The sequence below is a fragment of the Anopheles nili genome, chromosome 3 (genome assembly GCF_943737925.1).
Source record: "Anopheles nili chromosome 3, idAnoNiliSN_F5_01, whole genome shotgun sequence".
Taxonomy (NCBI): Eukaryota; Metazoa; Arthropoda; class Insecta; order Diptera; family Culicidae; genus Anopheles; species Anopheles nili.
In genome coordinates, this window is record NC_071292.1 from 74,878,842 (window position 1) to 74,906,336 (window position 27,495).

The following is a 27,495-nucleotide window of genomic DNA, read 5'->3' on the forward strand; positions in this document are numbered from 1 at the left end:
CAGTTTTAATCAAGTAATGGATTTACCGCCGCTAATAGTTAAAATATATAAATATCGCGTTATTCAACTTCGAAGAGTCTTCGAAAGTAAAGTACGGCAACTTTATCCAACTATTTTGTGAATAAAACCCAAATAAAGTATACATCGGCTCGGTTGTTAGTTTTATTGGAGAATGTTTCATCACAGAAAAAGGTTTCTTCGTTCTTCTTTCAGCGTATGTGTTGAGGCACTTGGTCCTGGAAGTATTCGCCGTCATCGTTATGATCAGTTCCGTAGCCATGAGTGATTTCTAGCTCGCAGAGCGCTATGAACAAGAGGTAGGTGAGATAGAGCATCATCATACATAAGGATAGGCTAAAGCTTGCTCGGAAGTGCGTAATAAGCACCAAGAGCAGAATCGTCAACGAAATGATGAACAGATACGCTGAACTAGTTGGTCCTGATGTTCCATCGCGTACATGAATTGTCGTGGACTCGGCTCTTATCATCTGGACGCTGAACACCGTACATAGACCAATCAGAATGTCTACAAAAGATGCACGTATTCAGCTGATTTCCTGTGAAGGGTTAAAAGCTAGCTTTTTCTTCTGCACTAAGCATTTTTTACTTACTAAATACTGGTGCTCCAAGACATGCGGCGAAGGCTAATCTTGGATATCCACGCTTAGCCAGGGTTGTTAAGGTAACGAGATCAATCCAACAGCTACCCCACGAAAGAATGGTTATGACAAATGATGCAGTCGAAATATTCGCAATGATTGATAAAGTCTCCAATATGGCTATCATTTCGTACGACAGGAGCATTACAAGGTAGGACGTTCCAAACACAGCGAAAATCCCAATGCAATCGAAGAACGGAGGCTTAAGATCATCACGGGTGCTGATGCAAATGGCAAGGCTTAATGTCATAGATGCCACCAGGCTCCCTAAACAAGCCCAGGAAAGTTCATAGAACGAAAACAAATCAACTGAAATGGTGATATCCGAATCAATGGTAACATTTGAAACTGTTGTGTCAATTTTGCTGCATACCCATTGCTGTAGAGATGAGAAAAAGGGGGTAAAAATTCACATTCATGATACATAACCACCTATTCCATCCATGTAACGGCAATTCATAATTCACTCTGGGCAGTAAAAGTACTGCGATGACATCCGTAGGCATGTTACAAAGAAGATAAAGTTTTTTTCCACAACTCGCGGCTCGGTAATCTTCATTGCGAAAAGTACGAAATAACCTCCAGGTGCGTTCTGACCAGGAGGTGTTTAGGTAATTTTCCACAGTAGATGCGGTTTCTGTAAGTGAGATATCAAACAACTTTCCGCTGACATCACGCACTTCTATTTGGCTTCGCGATCGATTACGCTCTCGATCCAACATCAGCGTCACCGTGTAAAGAGTGCTCAGAAATGCCACATAGAGAACACCCAAGATGGCGGTTTGAAAGATGCCCACTTCTTCGTCAAACATAATACCTTCCACTAATAGTGCGACGATCATCAGGGTGATGATATTGGGAACGATGACCTCCGGATAGATGTAGAACCTTCGTGTCCAGGTGACCAGCGCCGCAAGGAATGATGCTTGATAGACAGCCGTCCCAAGGTATTGGTTGTAAATCAGTTCCGTGTCTTCGGATGTGTGGTGCTTCAACTCCGACAGTACCTGTGATAGACCGTTGCCGTATGTGAGGAGTGTAATACCCGCGGTGTATTCGTTTAGACTCCAAGTCTTGGCTACGTACAATACACTGCCGACATAATAGTTGACGCATAGGCTGTGTATGATCACTCCAATGTACAGTACAACCAGCAACTAAACGATTGGAGAAACAAACCAAACACGTGCATTATCATGGCGCGCGAGGATCATTCATTTAAATGTTTTTTTTTTTACCAGTGCGATGATTGCCGCTCCAAATACCGCCATATTAGAGCTGTCGATGATGCAGTACATAAAGTACATGTAGTCGAAATAGTGCATCGATTCTCGACATTCTTCCGTTTCCTGTACGAAAACGCACCGTTCTTCTTCGTGAACCGCGTGTACGTTGCTGCACGGTTGTGCTCGAAGGGAAACGAAGACGTTCTGATGAGCTTCATGGTGAATAGTCCGGTTGTTTGATAACTCTAAAAGTAAGGATGGATTCATTGTAGAGTATTAGCCAGATATAATTATAAGAGAGAAAAACTTTGATATTGACTTGCCATTGACCTACTGCGATAGTGCATATTTTTAATATCATTATCGTTCAGACCTGATCTCTCGACAATGTAGGCTGCGTGTTGTCTTTGCACGATGACGTTTAATCTAAACGGTTCTCTGCTCCTACGAGTTGTTCGACACGCCACATACGTGAACTTTCCACGTCCAGTAAGTTAATGGTGGCTTTAATATTACCCTTATTTCTGCCCTCCAAACTGGTAAACCAAAATCACATTTTTATCGTTCTAGGATGACTGCTCCTACTTGCATAAGCTGAGCGTCGACGAACAGTGTCAGTTCGTAGAGTCGTCTGAGGCATGCACGGAAAGCGTCTTCTATTTCAATTATGTTTGGTTCCTCTACTGCACTTTAGGGTCGGAGAGAGCGTATCTTTTCAACGCAGGTTTCATGTTTCTACTCTGCGTATGTGCCTATTACTTTATCATTTTGGGGACTACAGCGGACCAGTTGTAAGTATTGATCGAGTGCACAACATCGAGGTAACTGTGCCCACCATTTTATTCACATTGTCTGCTATGCAGCTTCTGCCCGACACTAGCCGCCATTGCGGAAACACTGAACATCAGTGAGACTTTGGCTGGTGTTACGATACTCGCCTTTGGCAATGGCTCTCCAGATTTATTTACCGCCGTCGCCAATCCGGATGAGGACACCGAGCTTATGTTTGCGGAGTTGTTCGGATCAGCCGCGTTCGTAATCGGCGTGATTGGTGGAACCGTCCTGTTGATTGAACCATTCACTTTCGCCCCTTGGGGTATATCTAGAGATTTGGCTTTCTTCATAATTTCGGTCGTATGGATTTCGTTGAAAGCGGCTGATGAGCGGTTCAACATGGTAGATAGCTCCGTGTTGATAGGTCTTTATTTGACGTTTTTGTTTCTGGTGATCTGGGAGTTTGTCCTGGCTAGGCGAGAAATGCAAACAGCTCGTGCAAGAGGTAAGTTCTTGATATTTTAGGTGTCAATCATGAAAATTATATACTTTTTATTCAATCGTACGGCATTTGTAGAAGCATCAATGCCCAATCCAAGTGCAAGAAACGATCATTTGAATGTCGAATCAAACGTTCCAGCTAACGCTGGTTTGCTAGTTGATTTCTGGTTTCACATAAAGCCCATTGATCCTGAAGAATGGAGCCTAGGAGGATGCGTAACAAGGACGATTTGTCTACTGAAGGCCCCGTTTGTTTTATTGCTTCTGTTAACGATACCTATTGTGGACGTAACAGCAGAGCGTAATGGCTGGTGTAAACTACTAAATATCTGTCATTGCCTCACGTTGCCGTTAATGGTAGTGTTTGTAAATGGTTGTAAGTTTCAGAAACGGTAATCTATTACTTTTTAGATAATGATAGTTACTTCATTCTCTCCTCTTCTATGTTGCAGTGGCTTTCATATGGATTGCACACGTGCCTCTCTTCATGTGGACCATGTTAGCATCGCTACCGTTTATGATTGTTATCTTTTACACATCGCGAACCGATCGATGTCCACAGTTCCACAGATGTTTCACAATTCTTAGTTTTTTGGGGTGCGTGCAGGCCATTTACATAATCGCCCAGGAAGTTGTGAGTGTTCTTGAAACTTTAGGATTAGTGTTGAAGCTTTCAAAATCCATTCTCGGATTGTCGATGCTCGCATGGGGAAATAGTATCGGTGATCTATTCTCGAACGTTGCCCTAGCTCGCCAGGGTTACGGCAAGATGGCTTTTGCTGCATGTTTCGGCGGTCCTTTGCTGAGTAAGTTCCAAAGTAGTAGATAGTGGTTCTGTAAAATATATATTCATTTTTCTTTTAAAGATCTTTGCTTGGGATTGGGGCTAACTCTGATGGTAAAAGCTTTTGGTTCATTTAACTTAGTAGCTGAAGTAAGTACATTCTTCCTGGATGAAGATGTTTCCATTATGCTTAACAAAATTATAATTTTGTTTCTCAGGTTCGCAAAGGAGTGATGGGAGAAAACTGCGAAGCCTACCTGTTTCAGATCCTTACCACCACCTGGCTGTGTTTGCTTTTCACCAATTTTCAAGGACGTAGAAGTGTTGGAATCTCGATGATCATAACATACGGTATGTTCTTAATATTTTCATTCCTTGGCGAGTTCGAACTCCTCCATCCGTTCGGTACGGATCACCAGTCGGATCCAAATGCCGGATGATTATTGTTCAGATGGCCAAATCCCAGCACAAACAATTGACGAACTTTGATCATTTTATTAAAGTAATTTTATTAAATATTAATAATACAGTACAGAAAGAAACAGTATCGGATTCATATAGCATTGAAACGATCACTAATGTAGATGTTCTTCGAGTAATCGAGCCAAACCAAATGGAACGGCTTCACTGAGTCTGGCGGGACAAAATTGAAAATTCAGTCGGTATTGCTAGGCAATGCTGGCTGACGATTTGGTCGTTTGCTAGTCGCAAATCATTCGATTGCTACTGTTTTGCTATCTGAAATCTGAATGCTTTCATACATATTTTTGATATTGAAGGATTGATATGTGCTCGAAGGACAGCACGTATCAGTGCAGTGACCCATTCTTAATTTAAGAATATGTTACGCTTCGCTGTGCTAGTGAAAAAGAAGTATCATAGTACAAGAATATTGTTTTGTTACGGTTTACCAGTGAAAACAATGAATCGAAAATTACATCCCCCAAGGGACACACTAGCGATGCGCATGATTGGGATGAATTTGGATCGTGGAGGGAGCTAGGGAAACTAAATCTTGTAAGGCTGGATGAAGACCTCCGCTCGAAGCTGCGTGTAGAGTTCAACCGGATAGAAGTAGGAGAGATGTAGGAGGGTTTCGGCAATAAATACGAGGTGGTGACGGGTGCCGCAGATGAGGTCGGTGATGGTGATGAGCGAAACCGGCGTTGATTGCTGCGTTGACGAGCTCGTCTTGGCACGCCCAATTTAGCCGGTCATCATTTCCATGAACTCTGTGGAACGAAAATACAAGTGGGGAAGTCAAGAAGGAAGAAATTAAATTAGATTTTAATGGTCTCCTGAAACGGACCAGAGATACAGTCATCTGCTAGCTCAGCCAATAGCTTAAACATGTTGGGTTGAAGAGTCGATGAGGATCTACAGTTCCTTACGAAGTTGTTGTAGGTAGATACAGACGAAGATGCAACGTGTACCTTGTACAACTTATATCGTCCCACACAGTGCCAACAGGTGCAGCCTGAGAGGGACAAACTGCACTGTTTGATCGCATGTAGTCAAACGGACGGAAATGTCTACGTTTCGTCCGTAGCTTGATTTCGACAGAGTTTTATGAAAGACACACATCGTCGCATTGCTCTGGACAATGACGATGTCGGTGTTGGGGATCCGACCGTAAAAAGCGTGGATCGATGATGATAATGATTATGATGCTGGGATGGCACCATTTGTCCATGAACTAATTTTAGAAGAGGTTTTTGCCAAACATCACGTATAACTTACCGTATTTTGCCACTCGAGGCGTGATTCCGGATTGGATTTGCTGCCGACTCGAGTGTTTTACGATGCGAGATCAAACCCGGCAGTCGTACACGTTTGATCGCTGTTAAGAGCCAACTAGCTCCTGGCGAGTCTTTGTCAGGACGATGCCGTGTGAGCTGGCTGTCTTTGATAAGTATCGCTTTTTAGCACTCAACTCATAATTTTCAGCAAGATATACTGCTTTATAACGCACGTATTGGGCAACACGAAACATGGAACATGTTTCACTCTTATAGTGCCGTTCTTTGGAAAGGGTCGGAATGTCTCATTGCGTCTGGACGTGGATGATTTATGGCGATTCAAAAAAAGGAAAACTAGATCGTTATTTAACGCCTGGTTTATGGCTGTACAGTTTTATGGAATGATAATTTGAGGATTATTCACAAATTTTCCAACAGAGCTGCCTGACAGAGACCTCCGTTGGCTTGGTAAATGACCCCATTTTCGTGTCCACCGAATAGGATAGAAGCTATTCGTGACGGTTTACGAGCACTCGCTCCAAATAAAATCTATCATGAAAGCATATTTATACAAGATAAAATCCTTTTAAAACAACTTATGAAGACAAGATATTTGTTTAGGTGGAATAAAATCTGCAGCATTGCTTCGTTTAATAATGGTGTGCGGAAAATGTTGGGAGAGAACAATATCTATCACAATTGAAATTCATTTCGGTCCAATGCTCGCGATTTCGAGAATAATTTTTCATTGAAATTAATTTGCTTGAATGGATGCATGGACTTTACGCAATTTCCCTTTGACTGGCAGAGGCTCGAGGCCGGTCCTGTTATTATTAGCATTTATGAGATGTTTATAGCGAATGGCGTCGGCACGGCCCGTTTGAGCTAGCATGGTCCGGTCTGTTTGGGAAATACAACTTCGTGGGTTTATTTGTTCGATCTCGTAAACATTATTTCGGCAACTCGACGGGAGCGTTCGAAACATCGCTAACGAAGTTAGAGTCGAGAATAGACCATATGTTTTAAGCGAGACCCGCACCCGTTCTCCGCTATAATGTTCAAGGCTAAAGCATGGCTCGTTTGCCTTTCGAACATCGCGCAAACTTACCGTCGAAGTCAACCGTTCCCGAACCATCGGAGTCGATTTCCTCGATCATCATGTCGAGATCCTCATCGGTGAGCTGATCGTCCAGCTCGCGCAGGATCTCCCGCAGACAAGTGGTCGGAATGAACCCGTTACCCTCCTTGTCATACAAGCGGAACGCTTCTCGCAGTTCTTTCTGAAGTGCCTCTTCGTCTTCTTCTACGATGAACTTAGCGGCAAGGGTCACGAACTCTGCAAACTCAATTTGTCCCGATTCTGGTGAGGAAAAACGGTTGTGATTTGCGTACAAAGTATTTGTTAGAGGCTAACTAACTGAATGTGTTAAGATTATCACGATTCGGTTACTTACTATCTTCATCGACCTCCTCGATCATTTCCTCGAGGATTTTGCTGTTGAAGGGTTGTCCCATCAGCCGCAGAATTTCCGCCACCATGTCGGATGAGATGCTGCCAGTTTTCTCGCGATCGAAGCTGTTGAACGCCTTCTGGAGAACTGTAGGAGAAGAAGAGAAAAAGCAAGAAAGTATAAGTGATTGAATACGTGATCGTTGAATCGAAGTGATCGAAAATCATGCCTATCCAGATGGGAACTGGAGGAAGTGCTGAAAATGTCCCAACTGATCGTCATCCTTCTCGTAATAAGCTGTGGAATACTATTTAATTTGCCATGGTCCATCTACTCTCGTGCCAATAACGAATTCCGCCCAATTAGCAGTGTCAATCGAGTGAACAGGCGTTCTTTAATATCCGTCACCTCCTTCGGTGCCCGGTTGCTATCTGTTCCCTTCTGCCGTCCGTTACTCTGGGAACGATGTGGCTAAATCGCACCCTGTTTGAGCTCTTCCGGGCTTGAAACCACGGCAAATTGTAATGCTGGCCAGTTGCCAACCGAGTAGCAAACTCAGCTAGGTTAGTAGGCAAAGACGTGAAAGTGAAAATGTTACTCCTCTCCAACGTCTGGTGATCAGCTGAATCAACTCACAGTTATTGTGAGCTCAGACTATGGCCTAGACGAGCCAGTGCGGTCGTGTTCTGCATCTTACGTACGATGGATTAAATGTTCGCGATCAAGCGAGACGTGCAATTAGACCGCGAAGCGCAGTCTGTTGGTTGACCGATGGATGCCGCCGTCTGAAGCCGGTTGGCTTCAGGTTAACGAACTACTGCTGTACTTCAGGTGCAACGATTGACGAGTCATGTTTGTTCAGTAGTAGCGTGATCTTTTCTGCTATAAAGTACGAGCAACGTTATACCTCATTTACCCTTTTGAATCGTCCATTTCTGCTGTGTTTAAATGTATGTTCTAACACAGACACGTGGTGTGCCTGTACGATGAATCAATACGCCCGAGAGACGACAGAAACAGCATCAAAATATCTACAATTGCTCTGTTTAGTGATGATTGCTGTGGGTCGGATGGAAAATTGGTAAATAATTTATACCCGTTTGCTCTGTTTTCCCACCACAAATTTAGCGGCGGAATCGATAAATAAATTTAACACCTTTCCAAATGTACCGCAAACAGTGGGAGGTAGCGTAGAGCTCGAATGGCGAGAGATACACTCGTTGAGTAGCAACACGGGAAAAAAAACCTTCAATCGTTTTTCCTCCAAAAGTGGGAGGAAAATAACCATTACTTATTTTTGGACCGACTGCACACTTTGGAGTGTTGCCTTGGAGCGGATGAAAAGTATAAAAAAACACACACAACCAAACTAGCGCTTCTGTGCACACCACGATGAGAACCGAATTTGACAAATTAACATCATGCTGCTCTAAGAGGTATATTGAATGTATGTCCCGTGTGAACTCCGAGTATTTTCAACAGTTGCTCATTAAACAGTAGCGTACGGCGTCCGGATGGGGAAATGGGTTCCTTTACATACACCTCCCTCGTACTTTCGGGTATGGATGGAGCCAAACAGAAGAGAACGCCAATAAAGTAGGTTAGTGTGGGCATGTTTCATATAGAGCGTAACGAGGAATAACAAATACTAGAAAAAAGGAAAGCTATTCAAGATGGCTGTGAGGAAATCTCTTTTGCGTTGGATAAGAAGATGATCGCGATCGCTGGTAGGCGATGAGTGATGGCTGTCAAAACATGACCCGCAGAGTAGAGGAGAGAGGAAGCATAAGGTAAAGGAGTGTGGCCGTGTAAACAAACTCGTGCGGAAGGAGTTTTTTCTTCTCTTTTACCGCACGAATCATAACAAAACCCCTCCAGCCCGTGGCCGTATTTTACTTTCGACGTGTAGCTTCAGGTGGCGACGATTCATTGGCGACGGTGGCGTTGCGTAGATGTCTTGAAACTTGACGGAAATCACGTCACCAAACGGACGGACCGATACGTCGCTGCTCTTTCCGACCGGATGCAGGAAATCAGTCACACACAAAACCGCCTTTGAAATCTTACCCTTGATAGAAAGGGCAGCCTTGGCGGCGAGAGTCGGTGGTATTGCAGTCGCGTGTCACACAGCGTGGGACGCTCTTTAGCAGCAACATTACAGGTCATTTTCACACCAAAAATAGATGGCGCCTCCGACGTCATACGGGACTCCTTCTGTTAATAACTAAATTTTCACTACATTGCAAAAGAGGCGTTGGAAGAGCTTATTCTGCTACTTCCAGTAAGGACGAAAACGATAAGGGTGGTTTAAAATGTTTGCAGATACATTTTAATCGAAATTTATCTAGCAGTATCTTCTCAAAATGTTCGGATGGAAGTAATTTGGTTGAAAATCGTTGTAATACTCACTGGCAATCTGCTCTGGGGTGAGATCATCCTGGAAGGAAATGGAAGAAAAAGAACAAGAGGGTAGTAGAATAAACTTGGTTTTTGCTGGTCGACGTAAAAAATCGTTTTAGAAGAACATGTCGTCGGTATGCCAGCAATGCTACCTCGCACCAGGCGTCTCCATAGTTGAAAACGATGGACATCAAACTCGGATGTTTGACCTGGTTTTTCACTTTGCATGTTGTCATATTTTTCGTGTCATGTTAGTTTTTTATACGCTACATGGATCGTGTGTTCTATATTGCGAAAAAAACATCGATCAATGGAGACGCCTAGTTTTTTGTACAAGGGAATCTTTTATCGGTGAAACGTCGCTGGTCATATGCAATGGAGAATTTTTAAGTTTTTTTACTAAAGACGTTTGATTATTTTAGTTTAAGTGTAAATAATTGAATTTATTTAATAATCAGCTCTATTGATGATGCTGCTTGTGTGGTGTTTTTATTCACATCACTTCCATTTTTCGAGTTCTCAGTAATGTTTGAAGTAATTTAGGAAAAAATAACTAAAACATTAAAAATATGCACATACGCACACATAAAATATAATACAAATTAGCTAAAAGCTGCACTTTACTTTTACAAACACTAATTTTTTTACAAACAATTTCAATTTTTTTCTCACAAAAACAGAAAGTATGATAGAATATATTTTGTTTTCGAATAAGGATTTGACAAACACAGTCGACTCTCTTAACGCAAAAAAAACATATAATTTCACATTTTGTACAACTTCCCAGCACATATAACTCTTAACCGTTTACTACTAACCATGGTTAACTCTTTCCGATGGACTTTCGATCACTGGACAATACTAAACGATGTCGAGTCGAGCTCTGGGGCTCGAATTACACTGCACTTGGGCTAGCTGTTGCTGACGCGATCGTTCACTATCGACTGAACTCTGGTGGTGTCAATCGAATCCTAACTCAACTTTGCCTAGCACTTTCAGTTTTCCTTCTGTCCGTTTTCCCACTCGCACTCTCTGGAGATCGGCTCCGTACCGTACTTCACTGTAGTTGTGTAGCTGGTTTCCACTTGGTGGAAAACTCCGTCCCACTTCTTGTCACTGTGGTTTTCCCGTTGGCCGCAGAGAAGGTTTCCCAACGAACTATTACTACCCACGGTTCAAGCGGCTGGTTTTATTGGTGAGGCCGAATGGAAATGACCCTTCTACGGTACATCCCACCCTCCCACCTGATCGTGCGCCTCGCTGCTCACGCAGTGGTGTGTGTGTTTTCCCGTCTGCAGTACGATCGCGTTATTGCGCGTAAACTGCACCATCTAGAACCGCCGCGACCGAAAGCAGCAGCATTCTAGTGAGCTGCGGCAAGGGGAAAATTGGGACAAACAGTTTCTCACCCTCCTATCTCTAGGGGTCCCTTCACCGACCAATTCGTGTGTGCGCCTGGGACGGACGCTGTTTGGTATGCGTGCAAACACGACGACGATAAACATGCGCGATCGTGCGACGTTCAAGCGACGGCAGTATAGCTGTTTTCCACCTGTACCCTAAGGCCCACGTCGGTTTATCCTGAGCATTCATGGAACCGGATCGACGCGTCGGATCGCCACCATCAGCGGTGCAACACGGCTTGCTGCACACGAACCCGTGACGGACATTTTGACCTGCCATGTTGCAGCTTGCGTTGCGGCTTTCTTAGGGTCGGTGGAGCGCAAAGCGGAGATAGGTTAGGGTCAAACGATTGTAAACACCGTATTTTCATCGGCTTTGCGGAAGATTGATGCGTGCGTCCGACCGACGCGTCGACTGTCGCCGGGACGCAATTCATTTTTAAATTCGACAAGCTTTTGCAAATTTGATATTTTTTGCATTAGTGAACGTGTTGAACGATTCGATTAGCGATGATTTCGACTGCACATTAATAGTTCTTGCAGTTGATATTTTATGTTGAATATTCTATTTTAAAGTTTCCTCAAGAACTGAAATGAATTTCTAGCAATCGCGCATGACAAATATGTTTTTAAATGAACGATGGTTCAAACTTATTTGAATTTTTTTAAATTACACAAGTGTACCATTTGTGAGTCTTTTCGACATACAAACATACCAAGACTGACTAATGCAAGCCAACGGTATGCGTTTAAATGCATTAGGAGCAACGGTTGCTAAAATTACTTCCCTCTTAGCAACTGTTGCCTTCCAGTACGTCAAAGTCGTAAAATTCGGACTCAATATACTGTCACGTCTTGGTGAACGAATTCATAAATTCTAAGGCCCAGTTTTATGACACGTTAAGTCAAACCTAACGTCTCTGGCTTATGGGAGGTAGCAGACACGCCATTTTCGAATGGTGACTCGGTATCTTGAGTTTACTTCACACAGCTACGACTTGTTTTTATCGAATTCCTACGAAACGAACAGACCAAGCCTTAAAGACAACAAACATATTGAGAAAAAGCCATGCGATTGAAAACGCAATTCCGGTGCCTCTAGAACGTTGACTCGATGTTCACGCAAACGCCACCAATTTGTTTTGTTGTCAATGTCAATAATAGTGAACATCTTAAGATTAACGGTTATCGTCCTTGAGAGTAGGTGGGTGTGACCAAGGTTTGTTGATCAACAAAATCATCCCGCAGGGGTTGGGACGGTCACTGATAATCGGCTAGAAAAATCGCAGCTTTATCACACGATGGTAATGAGATCGTTACCAACGAGCGTGACAATTTCACGCTTGCCATCATTGATGGCGTATTCTTCATTCCTTACAAAACATCCACCCCCTTGACGCAGTTACGGTCGTCCTCAGAAAAAAATACGTACACGATCCCCCATTAATCGAGATGCACCTTTGTGACAGATGACGATTTTAGTTTTTTTATTTACTTTTTGTGTTTTAAATCGTATCACAAGTACGAGAAGGTTCGTTCTTGAACGTGAACCCAGCACCTAGATGCGCCGATCAAACAGGGACCATTTATTTCAAATAAAATTGAAAAAACAAAACAGAAAAGTTGAATGAAATCATTTTACATCCTGTCTGGTGAGTGTGGGTCGAGTCAAACACATCTCACGATGGAAGACGTGAGTAGGGCCTAGCCTTGGGTGCAAAATTACATTTTTGCTTGGCATACATTGTTCTTCAACGAGTTGCTCTCCTTGTCTGTCGGTATTTGCGTTATGATCTACTACTACGCTAAACTTGATAGCGGCATTTCGTTTCGTGCCTGCATGATGTACGATTACGATTATTTGCTTTCCACCGCAAAGAAGCAAAACGCTAGACGGTGGGAGTTATTTTTCATTTTTATGGATCTAGAGACCGACGAATTACTGCAGTTTAGACCGGTTAGGTCGAGCACCTTTCATGTGTTAGGGTGAATGTACACAAAACCCGCCGGCGAGAGTTGTCGGCAGGATTAATTGTGTGGTAGGTCCCGGCCAGTTTATAGTGCGCATCACGACGACCACTGAAATGTACGATTATCATCAATCACGACAAATTGCTGATTACTACTGGCTTTAGTGCTTTTCGCATGGCAAAGAATGGAGCAGTGAGAGAATGCATATCTCCCCACAACCATTGCATGAGCTGAGGAAGAGATGCTCAAAGGAGGATGCGAGCGAAAGATTGGCAGGTGACAGTTGCAAGTGCAAGTGCGTCCAGCAGTTAGGGACACGCCTGCTCGGTCGGTTTAATTTGTTCAAGGTTCCCATGGCGAGTTGTCATAGTTGATTGACTTAATTGGCTGCTCGTGGCAACGGCAAAAGAAAAAAGAGACAGTGGGTAAGATCCTTTGAACCGGAAAACCCCCCAAAAGATAGATTTATAAGGTGGGTTAAATTTTGTTACTCGTTTTCGTGAATCTCAAATTCGAGAGGTAATGGTGAACCTCCCCAAGTATAACGAACTGTCCTATGCATTTCCTGTCGTTTTCAGAATGGGGACGCGAATGGAAGATGCTTGCAATTTTCCACTTCGGGCCAAGGTTGGTGAAAGTGGAGTGTAAAAATAGCACCTCTTGGCCAATCGCTGTTTCGCTGGACTGGGTTACTACCGATTTGGGTCAGTGCAGTGGACGTTCTGAAAGACCGCTGTTGAAAAGGCCTTCATTGTGTCCGGAAGCAGGTGACTGAGAAGTACAGGAGTTTTCCTCACCCATCCCTTCGAAAAGGACATGGTTCCAAAAAAAATAACGATCAGGTGACGCTGGCCTGACATTGATGGCAGGTGTTCATGTGCAAACAAGCACGGGCTACCATTCGTTTGCAAACCCACGCTGGAACACGAACTTGCCACAATTAGCCAAACCGTCGCAGCACATTTTCCACGTTCATTATTTGTGCGCGAGTCTTGATTTTCCTTTGTGACCTTCCCCCGCGTAGCTCATCGCGGACGTTCTTGCTACACCCACACACGGTCAGTGGCGATACAGCCCTTTGCAGTGGACTTGGCTGCGCTATTTGGTTCATTGTGCTGGTCGGTGGTTCGGTTTTCTAAAATAGCCACACTCGAAAGCGACTGCAATGGCTCGTGGAGCAACTATGGAACTATGGAGAAAGATACGAATGGGATCGTGCTAGGGGTGGGTGTGATGTGGGATTGAGAAAAAAAGCACACATATCAGAAGAAAGAACCCACCCACCCAGCCCAGCGACACGTAGTCGTTTATTTACATTGTGTACATTACGGTTAATCATAATATTTATTGGTTATCCAATCCGACACGGGACGGTTCGGGACTTTCCCGTCATGCCCAAGGAGTCCCGACGGAGCCGTTTACATTGTCCGTGCCCCCTATAATCCGGACAGGTCGTGGGCCAAAGGCCCCAACAGCAATCGCTATCCACCACACAATTACACGTCGTAATCTATGGCCCCTAAGGTCCCGACACGTTGCCTGGTGGGTAGGTTTTGTTTCCCAGATTCCCCAAGTCGAAGTAGGCGCTGGCAGCACTGTGTCGGTGTAAATCAACCGCACTGGGTGCGGCAATCTTCACCTGCCGTGGGTAAAGAACCGCCGGTTGGGGTTGTTCGTCATCCGGCCAGCGAAGGACATTTGGTGCAGAATTTGCTGGTCGATCGAGAACCCGCCCATGTGGAGTAAACTTTCGAACGGTCTGGGCTATAATTAGGAGCGCCTGTTTTGGTGTATCGTGCTTCGTCTCCCAATCAGCTGCGCCTAGTGCTGCAATGTATCAATCTATCGGACCACAAATCAGTGCCGTCGAGGACAAATCGGCAACGCAAGTTCCGGCCGACTTGCTACCGTACCTTTCTCTGGTCGCTTTATCGTTTCTCGGAAGCTGCCAGTCGCATAAATCATGTGCCGTTGGAAGTGGGTGGCTATTTTTAAAAGAACCACCCATCTACGACCGCTCTCGGTGGCAGAAGATGATGATGATTACTGCCATGGTGCTGCTTTTCCTTTACTCCTGCTTGATGGTGCGTTGGAGGAAACTCATAATTTTCGTATCGTCCTCATCCGAGGATGGTGGAAACCCGGACCAGGAAGGTAGCGTGTCATTTCGTTCCGTTCGCGATCGGAGTGAACATATTAGACTGACTGACGCTGGGATGTGGGTTGCGATCGGTGATCTTCGTCGTCTGCGGTTTCTATCGCCCCCAGTAGTCATCTGCGCGTATCATAGGTCTTCTGTGACGTTGAAGTGGATCACTTTTTAAACGCGTGCGGCAGTTTGTCATATGCATGAATTGGAACCTATCGTTGGTGATTATAACAAGCCACCAGGGGAACGGCTATCTGCCATAGAGAGCATCGGATCACCCCTTGTGGATCTGTGCTGGGCATTTGAAATGGTAAAACGGTTCATTGAAACGTTCTCTTTTGTCTCATTTAGTGAGTATTTTTTCACCATAAATCACAAGTTGAATTATTGAGGAAATGAAAAAGCCAACGAAAATAAAATCAGATATACTACAATGGTAGTGGATTAATTTACGACTTAAGCGTTTGCTTGAATCGCAAATCTCCCGATATTCGTATCTTGTAATCTTGAAACATTCATTGTACATTTCGATGCGATGCGATGAAATTATGATGGCTTTGTTTGCGGTTTTCTCCAATGTTTTGCGAAACACACCGAATACGATCCAAAATGAACGCGTATTGATAAAAATAGCATCCGCAAACCGCTGTAAACGTGAAATGATAAAACCAGCTACTCGGTCGATCGCCAAAACGGCCACTCGACTGTAATTTCATTGTATCGTGTAATAAATGGCATAATTTTGTTCCGTCCGTCTAGCCAGCTGGCAATATTGTGCATCACAATTAGCAGATCGTAAAATGGGCACGATCTGTAACAACTGGGAGTTTGCACAAATGGTAGTGTGAAGAGATGCCTGGTGCCATCTGTTGCTAGGATACCTCCCGATGATGCAGACAATGACACAGAGGTGCTATGGGCTTTTATGACGTTATCTGAAGTTTTCCTGAATCCTACGATTCGAATTTTTTGAAACTCGAATGCTCGATTCGTTTAAATGCAATCGCCACTCATTTGCACTGCAGCGACATGGGGATTAGTTACTATTTTTGAGGTCACCGTCGGAGTGGGCGGCAGCAAAGGAAAACCCGCAACCCCGAGTTGACATCATCGCGTCACCGTGCGGTTGAACTCGTGCGTGAATTTTGCCACTCCGTCCGCCCACGGCGCCAGCACGATCAAGACGTGACCGTTTTCTGCGCGAAACGATCCTCTTGGTTCGGCTCCGGTGGTGCCGTGCTTTCGACAGAAAGAGAAAAGTTAATTCCAGCTAAATTTATGACATCCAACAAGTTGTTTCTCGATGCGGGAGACGAAGACGGTGGTCACGAGTAGTGGTGGAAGAGGAAACCGACGAAGAAAGTGCTTCTTATATCGTACGTTGTGAAGAAAATCTGTTGAAATTGGAGATTATTTCTGATGAATGCAATGACCGGGCGTTTCACGTTTTAATTGCGCATTTGCTTTCATAGGCAATGGGGATTACTGCAAATAAATGCATCAGTTATATGGCTAGCTGACGTATGATAAGTGTTGTATGTTGCTCAACGCCGAGATTTGAAGATTATAAATTCCGGTATATGCCGTTTCCAGCAGATTTGACTTTCTAAATTCATATCCTTGTCAGTTGAAAAATGTAGCTTGCATAATGCAAATTAATGCAAATTATTTGAGTCAAATTCATATCGAATATTTCCAGTTCTAATCACGGCCCTTTATTGGCACCATTTTGTTGAGGCAGCAGTCTAATGTAACGTAGCTATTACGGCTCGTGTTGATATGAAAATGACGTTTCGTTTCGCACGTGATTTTAATTAATTATTGGCGTAACCGTTTTTTCCGGTGTGGAGATAGGTTAATAAAAAATACCACACCACGTGGAGTCTGAAAACCATTCCTCGTTAGCGAACTCAAACGTCATATGCATCGCGGACGATGCGTCATATGCATCTTAACTCCATGCAAGTCCCGCCCCGTCACCGTCACCTGATTTGCCTCGCAGCGAAAGACACCCGTCGAAGGTCACGTCAGGGCATGTCCATCACATGGTCCAGCTGATTCTGGGCTCGAACGTGGGGGGAACAAAACAACAAAACACAAAAATATCAACTCCACCAAACCAACCGAGAGTCGCCGGATAGCGTGTGTCGGCTTATCAACGAGCCCTAGGGTGAAGATAGTCGTCAACACAGCTGATGATAAAGATGCCGGTAAGCCTGGACGCTTGGGAGACGACGCCTGCTATCTGCCGGGAAACGCCACGATGCCGCGGGCTCGAAACGGGTATGGAATAAATCAAACGAAAGCACAAACTAGTCAATCAGTAGAGGTGGCGCGAGAAACACCCCGAGGTTGTAGAAGCGTTTGTAGTTCAAATCAATTGGCGTTCGAATATTGGCATTGGAGGCTCTGCCAGCATTTTGTCGCGTATATTGTCCAAGCGGACTTCGAATCAGTCGAAGTGGACGTCACCGTTGGTAACATCTCCGGACACGGCGCTCACGTTCTGCGTTCCGTTGTTTATCGTACTGTTGGTTTTGATAATTATCGAACCATATTTGAGTCTCGCGCCGTCGAAAAAAAAATAACAGGAAAAAGCACGGTCTGCTGATCACGCGGGCACCTGTGGCAGACGACCCCGATAGGAAGAGTCATTATTTTAATTTTGTCGTAGAATTTTGGCTGACAGGTTGCAAATAGTGTGTGCCACGAAATATAAAATCGCTTGAGTAGTAGGAACCGGAACCTTAAGGACTTTATATCGGCTCCAGGAAACAGCTCCAAATGTTGCGTTTGTAAGTATTCTTGTTGTGATTGTGGCAGTTCAATTACTCGTAAGTGCATGGAAACGGATGTCATAAGTGATCAGGGCAACGTGAGAACACTTTCACTTTCAGCCATTTCAAGTGCCGCTGAAGGCCATTGTAATCTAATGAAGACATTGTACTAGATTTTGATTCCTGAAGGTGTGTAGAGCGGGAAATGAGGGTTCACCGTTCGAGTAATGCATTTGGGTCAGATGATGTACGCAGACTCTTGGCGGTAATCACATTCAAGGCTTTGCGACTGATTTATCTAGTCACGTTATTGAACTGAGGAGATCAAAGATAGTGTAATAGATATGACGGGAAATTGATATTTATGTAAGCCCTCTAATTTAAGATGCTTTTTGATAAGACGTCAACGAACTATGGAGTTGATAATTCGGAAGCCACCTGGGAGTGAATTTAGAAGCAGTCATGAACAAAACTTATTGTGGCTCATTCATGTGTGAATATTTTATTTCAGCAATAGCACCTTATGGATATTTTAGTGATTCTATGCCTATGAGTTTGTGCCTTGCGTATAAATTTATAATCTGAATTCAAAATGTATATATTATGTTCAAAGATGATGCTAATTAAGGTGAAGTGATAATATTGTGCACTTATTTTATAACATTATAATTTTCGAATGGTTATTCAACTCACAACCCCTCAACATTACGCATTGGAGTATTTGCTCTTTGGATGCCCATCACTACATCTTGAGGTCGAGCTCAGGTTGTACATTTAAATTTTTTTTATTTATACATCATATTTACAACTATTAGCTGATTTGAAATTATGTAAGGTGTTGGATCAAAAATATGAGCGCTGAAAATCACTTAAGATTAGTATATTTTAAAAACCTCGGATCAATTTGCTCCGACAGCGTGCTGACACATTTGACGTTTGTCAGGACTCGAGTATACGAGAGTGTGTGCGCGAATGTTTGGATATGTTTCTCAATCCCGCGGACGAAACACTCGTTTTGTTTTACGTGTATAAAAGTGAATTGTAATAACTTTTCCCGTGGTGTATTAGAATTGTAAGTGAAACTGTTCGCTCAAGCACTACAAATGGCAAAGAAAAGCATGGAGTGCAATCGTTAAACGTTAATCGGACTAATCCATAACCGCTTGTTTTTGTATCGTTTGCTCGTACGTCGTTTTTGCCACCGAGACAGCAGCGGAACGAACTGGTTCACCAAACCACACTCCCGGCGGAAGGGTGGGAAAAAAGTGAAGGTAACCTTCTCGGACCAGCTTGACCCATCGGACAGTTCCGGAAGCAGCACCGCCACCACCCCCGTATATTCCTCTCCGAGCCCATCGGCAGCGGGCCAGCGGTGGCGTTATCTGGATAACGTGTTCGGGTCGTCCAAGGGAGCTTCAGCTGGTAGTCGATCAGCAGGCGCGTTTGATCGTAGCAGCAGCATTCGGCAGAGTAATACCAGCTTTGGATCCGTTAGCAGTGGCCCTTACAACCGACGACCACCACCACAGCGAAAACTAGGACAGAAGATGGCCGATTGCGAGAAGGAGGAAGCCCTTAATCTGGTAAGCATTCGGGAATACCCCCAGCCGGACGGCCGAGATACGCAGTCAGGGTACTCGGTGAGGTCCACTATCAGCATGCAAAGAGTAAATGTATTTGCTGCCATTTGAGCCGAGCGTGATTGTTTTTGTCGGCTCCGCCGTCTTGGTGGAGGCGTCACCTTGAAGGGGGCTGCTCAATGATATGCCAATAATTCCGTTTAGTGTCGGTGATTATGCATAATCGCTGTGATTGAAGTAATATCATCCACCGGTGGGAGGGGAGATTGTCGTTCTCATCGCAGAGGTATTATCGATCCACGCCTTCCCTCGAACGCGGGCTAGTTCTTCGCAGCTCCGACTGTTTCCAAGCGGCTCCAAAGCCACGTCTCCCTAAAGCAGCCTGCCTGGCTATACTCGAGTGTTCTAAATTTATCTACAAGGTTGTTGGCACTCGTGGCTAGTCATTCATCGAACAGGCAGCGTGTGGTTATCAATTCTCTGGTTCCGATTTGGGAATGTTTTGATGACCGTGGGACTGGAGCTTCGGGCTAGGTTCTAGCTCAAGCGTTTCTATGCGGGATAGGCGAGGACGTAGCACTACAGGATAGCGTGGATGTAATTGAAAATCGATGTACAACTGACCGGTGTTTGGATTTTTTTTTCTCCGCACACCCGCTGCGTTTTGTGTCCGTTCGGTTTTCCGTTGACTTCTTGTGCCCGCCGTAATCGTCACAGCAGGTGGAATTCGAGTGGGTGCTACACGAGGAGGTCCATTCGGTGCTAAAGCAGTTGCACGTCATCCTGGTGGAATGTGCCCACCGGTTTCCGGTTCCGCTGTACGGTAACGAGGGCAAGAAGCAGGACAAATTCGTGCTCACTACCGCCCCGGAGCAGCTGAAGTGTATCGTCACGCTTACGGGAGATAGCATTACATATGCGGTAAGTACTGGGCGTGTGATTTTCTGTCGAAGTTTTTCCAGTCTCATGAACTATATTTTCGTTTCGTGCGCCTTCGTTTCCCTGGCAGGATATTAATTTCAAGGTGCAGCGCCAGCAACAGCAGATTCAGCGTACCACCATCACGCAGGACTACCCGTGGAAGATACAGCAAGTGCAGGACGCGGCAAACCACCTGCAGCAGGCGATCAACCACATCGACAACGTGGACAGTGCGTATCATTTCAAGACCTCCGACGAGGTGCTGCATATACTTGGGAACATTCTCGGGGCGCTGCAGCGAGGCCGCACATCACTCGTCGTCCCGCGCAAAAAACCCATCGATGAGCTGATGAAGAGTCGCAACATGAAGGCACTCTCACCGAACCTGCCCGAGGATTTGGCGATCAGCTTCTACATCCAGAGTCACAAACTCATCTTCGTCGCGTACCAGCTCACGAATTTTCAGGGCACTATGAAGTTCGACTCGTGGCAGGCGGAGTGCTCGGTACCGTGGCTGAACGAGGTGCTGGTGTTGTTCACCGTTGCACTGCAACTTTGCCAGCAGCTGAAGGACAAGGTAAGCAAGCGACCACTTTTGCGTCAGAGCAGTTCGCATAACATTCATTTCACGCTTAGGTGAGCTAAAACTGCTGTCGCCGGGGGAAGATTCGTACAAGAGGGAGAAATCGGGTCGCTCATCATCGCTAATAAGTGATGCTACGCCAATTAGACCAATTTGCACGGGAGGAAACGCTTTTCGGCTAGTGGCGTAGTAGGCGAAGGTATACGCGGTCGTGTTCTTGTATCGATTTGCATCCCAGATTGTAGGGAGATTTATTTTTTTTATTGCTTTGCAATTGATGCTGTTCTGCGTGAACGACGTTTCTCGCCCTATACAAGTGGAAATGGTAGTTTTGCTGTGATTTTTCAATGTGGCCTTTGTTGGTATGATTGTATGTACGATAAGAATGCATATTGGGTCAGATAAGCTTATGGCGTGAAATGACATGTGCGACTGTGGACGTTATCAAAACGATTTACGCGTATCGGTAGCAAGGTATTCCGTTCAAATCCTTTTTAATGGAATGAATCATATTGATTTTTTATTACTTTTCTCTAAACTTGTGTGAATAATATAGATATATATGGTACCCCTGCTAATCAATAGTTTCGCGTAAGGCTGATTCGTTTAACCCTCAATGTGTTCTGTTTGCTTTTTCCAGATATCAGTATTCTCGCAATATAAGGACTTCACCGTTGGTTCTCGTTCACCATCGGCATTGTCGTACTGATGCCGGATCCATTCATCCAGCGGTTGCACACCATGCTGCCGAATGCTGTCGTGCCCATCGTAGGCGTTCTAACCGTCCCGTCGGTCTTGTTCATGGTTGCCGGAAACTCTTCATGCACAGGGCGGGAGATACACTGAATCTGGATGGATGGATCCGTCGGCTGTATCGATGTGAATTTCTTGTACGTGGCAGTTTGGGTAGTTCTTCTTAGATTCGCGGAAATTTCCCCCTTTCTGCGATCGTTTGTTGATGCGTATACTTGATGTTTGTTATGATCAAACGCTACTGTTGTTATTGCATTAGGCTAAGAAATTGAAAAAAAAAAATTGTATAAACCTCGTTGAGGCGGCATCGTAGAACTACCGGCTCTCACTATATATTTTCCCTTTTTTATACCTTGTGCCATGATTGTGAAGGGCTTGTAGTAGAGCGAATCATAAAAATTGCGCGTGTCCGATAGGGAAAATGTGTGTAACTTCGTGATTGGTTTCGGACGGCTTGTAACTTGGCTTCGAATGAATACTGAATGGTTCATGACAAAAACAAAAACCATAAATCAACAAAACTGTACTTAAAAAAAGAAATAATTGATGAATGAAAATTGACAAACATAAGCAAGCCAAACCAGCGTAGAATTAGCATGCCAAATTTAGAAAAGTAGCGTCTCACATCTGGATATCAGGCCCAGAAGCGAGATCAATGATTGGCAATCGATATAATATACACTTAATATGTGATAAAGCCAAAAGCCACCCAAGAAAAATGCGCTATTTCATGCAAGAAGAAATGCCTGCCCCAAACGGTGCATATTTATGCACACCGATTGACTGATGTTTCTGTCGTTGGACTAGCTGAATCTCGAAGGATAATGTAGAACAATTTAAAAGAAGACCGGAAAAAAACATGCAATGATCAACTGTCAAGGATATTGCTTCATGTTTTGCTTTTTCGATAAAATCGTTGTGTGGTAACAATTAGCTAGTTAGTACCGGCATTAGAAACTTCTGCAAACCGTTTTCAGTCATTAATTGTAAGCCTGGAAGACGAATGATGGAGAGTCGTATTCATGTTTTAGTTCCAAGGTAACGTTTTTGGTGTCGTTTTTTTGTCATTTCGGTCAATTGTGACTTGCAATGGATGGCATAATGTTTGTTGGATGTATTTAGAAATTTTGTTTTTATATTTATAGCGTAGCATTTACATTATGTTTCCATTTATCCAAATGCTGAATGTGATGTTCTACATGTTTCTGATCGGCGAATGAGAATAATGAATCCGGATTTTAGTTGTATCTTCGATTACGTGAATAAATTTTACTTTCCTTGACGACTCGGTAATGGTGAGTTATGTTTCGTTTGATTTTTTTACTGTCTTATTCTTTTATTATCTTCTATAGTAGTAACAAACGTCTTTTGTGTATTTAGTTTGATTTCTAACAATAACATATATGCTACTTTATTTACTCTAAGCGACAAAACGTGCCTACCTCTGGCATACAAAATGATCTCAATATTAATACTCTACTTAGGAACGTAAGCGATGCGCAGAACTGAAACCAAGTTCGTTTTAGCGATCGTAACGCCGTCATGTTTTAAACAAATTGCGTGGAAAAACGGTTCAAAGTCAATTGCGTTAGCGTGTTCCAATGCGTAGTGTTAGTGGTATTGTTCGACCATGCACATTTATTGCATTAGTTTTACATTCGTTAAACAAAATAGAGAACGCATAATGCGTTCAATATATTATCTAGCGTATGAGAAATTAAAAAAAAATCACGGAAAAGAAACACCTTCCCCATTGTTTCCGAAATTATGAAATAAACCGCCCCAGAGCGGATGTATAATGGAACCTATCCAGCACATTAACAGTAGATTGAAGTGAAACGCATGCAGTAATAATCAAATCGGTGGATTAATGGTAAACTAAGCAAACGAGTGAATTCTACTATACTAAACCCAGATAACACAGTTGAAAGTCTAACTGATAATCATGCGAGCAGATAACAAACCAAACCCCACATATGGGCATCATTAAATTATTGTCCAATATTGCAGGTGTTTCGATGTCGCAAGGAAAACTATTGGCAAAACCTCTTTTGATCACGAGTGCAGATCCACATCCTAGTAGGTTTCCTCGTATATAGCAATAAACATCAAGGTAGGTGGCATTTTTCTGTTCCACGTACCCTTTTCCAATAGCCCAGCATCGCGAATCTGGCGCGATTTGTAAGGACAATAATAGCTAATTGATAACAAAATTCTATGAGTTGGTAGCAGGATTACAAAACAAACAAAAATGCCCTGTTGAAATTGATATGTTTTGTGCGAATGTAAATATGCGTATGTCTAAGGGTGTGTACACATTCCCTATTGTTTGGGCACTGGAAAAGCCACGCACCTTCGCACGTGACCTATCATTTTTTCGGGTGCGTTTTTCACGTAAACGTTGAGAGGATCTTATCGATGAGGCCAATCAGTTCAATAAGAGCCTCTATAAAGCGGTAATGATAACACTCTAAAAAGAAACTAATCATGCGTATCTATTGGTTAACTATTGAAGCAAACAACCATTTTCTATCATATAAGACACAACATTCGATGCAGGCGGGTAAAGGGGTGGTGTAATTGTAAAAGCGGAACAGGAACATCCGGTTATCCACAGCAATATTAGCATTGATGATAACAACAATAATAATTAACTGAAATAATAACAGGGAAACGATAATGGTACGGCTGTTCATTTTATTTCGTCTTCTGTTACTGTTGCTTCTTGACGTTGGAATCCGCGCAAAGGTTGATCGATCAAACGAAATTACATGGCCGGTGCCGGTTGAGACGATTTCGGGAGCTCGAACGCGTCGGCAAAGACTGCATCGTTTTCATTTTTTATTGCGTACCATTTGAGATGTCTGTTGGGGTGCTTTTTTTTTCTCCTCTGTTCGATGTTGCCTCAATTTCGTGGGGTTCGTTCATCAAAACGGCATTGGCATGCGATATATACACATTTTTTCCGCACGCCCCAAAGAGCCCAATCATCAAATAGTATTATTACGGTGGCTGGCTGACGGCTTGTTTATCACTTTCGCGTTTGGATTGGATGATAAGACCTCGTTTGAGCGGGGTGAAAGTTATACCACACTCCTTGGTAGCCCATCTCTATTTCCACTGGTGCAGTTTGATGGGTAAAAACAAGAGGTCACGCTGATTGATTGTGAATTTGCGGTTGCCATATAGGAATAGGCTTGGTCTTGAAAGACAATGGTCCGACTGGGAATGAGCAAATTTACATATCGCGGATCTCTTGGCTTCTTTGTGATTTTAAATAATTTAATCAATAATTGGATACCAATTACCGTTACAACAGCAATCATTACACAAAGAATCAAGGGCGATCAGCTGCAGTAATCAGTGAGCAAGAAAAAAACGCACTCAACGGGTGCCGATGATTGCAACGGAGGGCTTTAATCTCATATGATTTCAAAGAGGCACACACGCGTAAATGTGTAAAGATAAACTCAGCCAGAATACGGGTCTGCAAATGGAGTTTTTCTTTGGTGACCCTCCATGTTTTTCTCTCTTTCTCACTCTCTCTCTCTCTGTCTCTCTCTCTCTCTTTTGGGTTGTTTTTCGGGATGCAATATGAGCTTTGCTTTGCGAAACACAGATTGAATGTAATTTTAAAGATACACCCGTGAAATCGGCGTGTAATTATAATAATAATGATGTTGGCCAGCTGCCAGCCGTTGGGCTGGTGGGGATTGATAAAACAGAAAAAGAAAACCACACCAGCGCGCGTTTGTGTGGTGCGTGTTCGACATTGGACCTCGATCATGGTACCCAAGGATGGAGGAGGGCTGGAAAAACGCTGGCCATGTAAGCAAGAATGAGGGAAAGAAGAACAGGAGCAGTGGGCAACGTCGACTCGGATAACCGGATGGTCATATACATGGCCACAAAAATCAGGAAGGAAAACCTTTCAGGAGTTCCGACGACCAAACCGGGCCCAGCCGCGGTGTTGGCACAACCACAGTAACCGAACACAATTCCCGGCTCGGGTGAGAACATCGGAAAATTGGTCGAACCAAAGCCCGTGCGAGGACTTAATCGGTGCGATAATTAAAGTGTAATTAAAACAGGTGCACCAGAATTAATAAAAAAGAACTGACATTTTCTCGGAAAGAGAAGCTCGTAGGGGGGGAGGGGGGCATGTTTGATATCAGCCTTTCGTGATAATTCCGGTGACAAACGAGACATGTATTACCGGTTGCAGTTGTAGTGGATCAACTAGAGAAAGACCTTTACATACGAAAGGGCTTTCAAACGCTTGAAAAAGCAATGACCTTCGGAGCCATATTCGGCATACGAAATGTCCTTCTAGGGACAATTTCGCAGGTAACTTGAGCAACCAATTATCATGCTATCTGGGAATGATGCATGAGTGCTCAGGAAGTGATCTTGTTAAGGATATCAGGTGGTGATGTACAGATCATCGCTTCATATCTCCTTCTCGATATCAATCGCAGCCTCGGTCAAATATTCAAAAACGCTAGGGAGCTTTATTATCCTCATTTTTTAGCGTTTACCATTTGCATCTGACCGATTGCTCTATCGATATTGCTCGGCAATCAATACTAATGTCCTCTTTTACCGAACCTGGGACGTTCGAATGCATTGCACATAAATGGATGCACCCATCCGAGTGAATCCAGGTGATAAAACAAATCTAAAAATGAGCAGCATCATCCGACAAAAACCCCTCGAAGCCGTATTGGGGAGTGGTCTCGAAAGGGAGGTGGATTCTATCCGTTAGAGTAGTGGTGAAAATGCAGTGCAAAATTTTCACAATAAAATATGAAAGCCGAAAGGAAATCAGGATAATGGAAGGGCAGTAGAATAGCTGATATAAGCGGCATAAAAAAGTAAATCGCCGCCGACAGTAGCAGCCCTGAGCTCGCGTTTGGGCGTAAATAATTACGATGAAATATGATAAAATTAATTAAAATTAGTGTTAATTGATTTCATTCGGAAAATTATTGTCAGCATTAACATGCCCGATTGGGTCGAGGCTGATTGAGTCCATAGAAGCGCTGCACCTTCGCAGTTCTACTCGTTCCCTTCCCATACCCTCTGACCACGCAGTCTATGCTTATGTTGTACGGTATGTTCTGATCGGTAGCACCTTTTCTGCCGCTTCCGGCACAGCTTGAGGGTGATGCAGGACGAAAATTATTGGCATTCAAAAATTTGGAAAATAAATCAATTTTGCTGCAGTCCGATTTATGCATAACGAGAGTGACGTGTGAGTGTGTGTGAGTGCAAATTTGCGCAAATCTCCGCTGTCACGAGAGGTGAGTTCGATATTAGAATGGCAGGAGCAACCTAACAGGACCTGGGTGCATCGGGCGGTGATTTATTCCCATAATAAAGTTTCCCAGCCTTTCCCTAGCCCTATCCGCCGGACGTATGATATGGTTGTGATGAGGGCTAACCTCCCAGATGCAAATGTGCATTGGTTCAATCGTGGTTGTTAATAAACGGTACATCGATTGAAACTCGAAATCGGTCGGGAGAGCGTGTGATTAACTGGACCGTTTAGTGAGAGGAAGGTGAAATTATACCAAAAACGTAAGCATGCTAATTGCACCGTTATGAATGGGGCTCAATCAATAGTTTTTCGCGAGTACCGCCCACCGAGTGTTAGTATACGGTAATTAACACCGACCGGCCCGGGTCCAGTTGAATAGGTTGACCTTCTGCCGGTGCCAAAAGCAGTAGGGATTTTTCTCTTTTGCTGATGGGAAGTAATGCAGCTGTAGTTAAAGCGACTGACGCTGTGCCATGAATTGGCCATTTTCCAACAATAAAAGCA

General features: G+C 43.9%; 4 protein-coding genes across 5 annotated transcripts; 2 read left to right on the forward strand and 2 right to left on the reverse strand.

The window, feature by feature from the left end:
• Positions 1-209: 209 nt before the first annotated feature.
• LOC128725071 (mitochondrial sodium/calcium exchanger protein-like) lies at positions 210-2,232 on the reverse strand. The gene is made up of 5 exons (XM_053818790.1): positions 2,220-2,232; positions 1,898-2,130; positions 1,033-1,816; positions 612-968; positions 210-526 (listed from the first exon to the last, which is right to left on the reverse strand). The coding sequence occupies exons 1-5, from the start codon at positions 2,230-2,232 to the stop codon at positions 210-212; spliced, it is 1,704 nt and encodes a 567-aa protein (XP_053674765.1).
• A 67-nt stretch (positions 2,233-2,299) lies between these two features.
• On the forward strand, positions 2,300-4,384 carry LOC128723557 (mitochondrial sodium/calcium exchanger protein-like). The gene is made up of 7 exons (XM_053817310.1): positions 2,300-2,374; positions 2,456-2,676; positions 2,749-3,164; positions 3,237-3,536; positions 3,613-3,966; positions 4,027-4,094; positions 4,163-4,384. The coding sequence occupies exons 1-7, from the start codon at positions 2,300-2,302 to the stop codon at positions 4,382-4,384; spliced, it is 1,656 nt and encodes a 551-aa protein (XP_053673285.1).
• Positions 4,385-4,434: 50 nt separating this feature from the next.
• On the reverse strand, positions 4,435-10,678 carry LOC128723559 (troponin C). Of its 2 annotated transcripts, XR_008410815.1 has the most exons (6): positions 10,353-10,678; positions 9,544-9,571; positions 7,138-7,281; positions 6,792-7,043; positions 5,058-5,176; positions 4,435-4,917 (listed from the first exon to the last, which is right to left on the reverse strand). XR_008410815.1 is itself a non-coding variant. In XM_053817314.1 (5 exons), the coding sequence occupies exons 1-5, from the start codon at positions 10,353-10,355 to the stop codon at positions 5,151-5,153; spliced, it is 453 nt and encodes a 150-aa protein (XP_053673289.1). In that variant the 5' UTR covers positions 10,356-10,678; the 3' UTR covers positions 4,435-5,150. The 2 variants fall into 2 exon arrangements, 1 of the variants encoding a protein (XP_053673289.1); XM_053817314.1 differs by having other exon boundaries at positions 4,435-5,176.
• A 6,583-nt stretch (positions 10,679-17,261) lies between these two features.
• On the forward strand, positions 17,262-23,008 carry LOC128725072 (protein rogdi). The gene is made up of 5 exons (XM_053818791.1): positions 17,262-17,340; positions 19,041-19,417; positions 20,132-20,335; positions 20,424-20,912; positions 21,559-23,008. Exons 1-5 carry the CDS (start codon positions 17,262-17,264, stop codon positions 21,625-21,627), a joined length of 1,218 nt encoding a protein of 405 aa, XP_053674766.1. The 3' UTR covers positions 21,628-23,008.
• Positions 23,009-27,495: the final 4,487 nt, after the last annotated feature.

What these genes read in the sequence shown, in the direction of transcription:
- LOC128723557 (XM_053817310.1), top strand. Translation starts at nt 2,300, where the DNA reads ATGACGTTTAATCTAAACGGTTCTCTGCTCCTACGAGTTGTTCGACAC. An exon ending in GCAAACAGCTCGTGCAAGAG is followed by an intron (nt 3,165 to 3,236) that starts GTAAGTTCTTGA and finishes CGGCATTTGTAG; the next exon opens with AAGCATCAATGCCCAATCCA. An exon ending in CATTTAACTTAGTAGCTGAA is followed by an intron (nt 4,095 to 4,162) that starts GTAAGTACATTC and finishes TTTGTTTCTCAG; the next exon opens with GTTCGCAAAGGAGTGATGGG.
- LOC128725072 (XM_053818791.1), top strand. Translation starts at nt 17,262, where the DNA reads ATGCCGGTAAGCCTGGACGCTTGGGAGACGACGCCTGCTATCTGCCGG. An exon ending in AGGAGGAAGCCCTTAATCTG is followed by an intron (nt 19,418 to 20,131) that starts GTAAGCATTCGG and finishes TAATCGTCACAG; the next exon opens with CAGGTGGAATTCGAGTGGGT. An exon ending in GAGATAGCATTACATATGCG is followed by an intron (nt 20,336 to 20,423) that starts GTAAGTACTGGG and finishes TTTCCCTGGCAG; the next exon opens with GATATTAATTTCAAGGTGCA.
- LOC128725071 (XM_053818790.1), bottom strand. An exon ending in GAGCGGCAATCATCGCACTG is followed by an intron (nt 1,817 to 1,897) that starts GTAAAAAAAAAA and finishes CCAATCGTTTAG; the next exon opens with TTGCTGGTTGTACTGTACAT. An exon ending in TCTTGGAGCACCAGTATTTA is followed by an intron (nt 527 to 611) that starts GTAAGTAAAAAA and finishes CATCTTTTGTAG; the next exon opens with ACATTCTGATTGGTCTATGT.
- LOC128723559 (XM_053817314.1), bottom strand. An exon ending in CACCCCAGAGCAGATTGCCA is followed by an intron (nt 7,282 to 9,543) that starts GTGAGTATTACA and finishes CTTCTCCTACAG; the next exon opens with TTCTCCAGAAGGCGTTCAAC. An exon ending in CGAGGAGGTCGATGAAGATA is followed by an intron (nt 7,044 to 7,137) that starts GTAAGTAACCGA and finishes TTTCCTCACCAG; the next exon opens with AATCGGGACAAATTGAGTTT.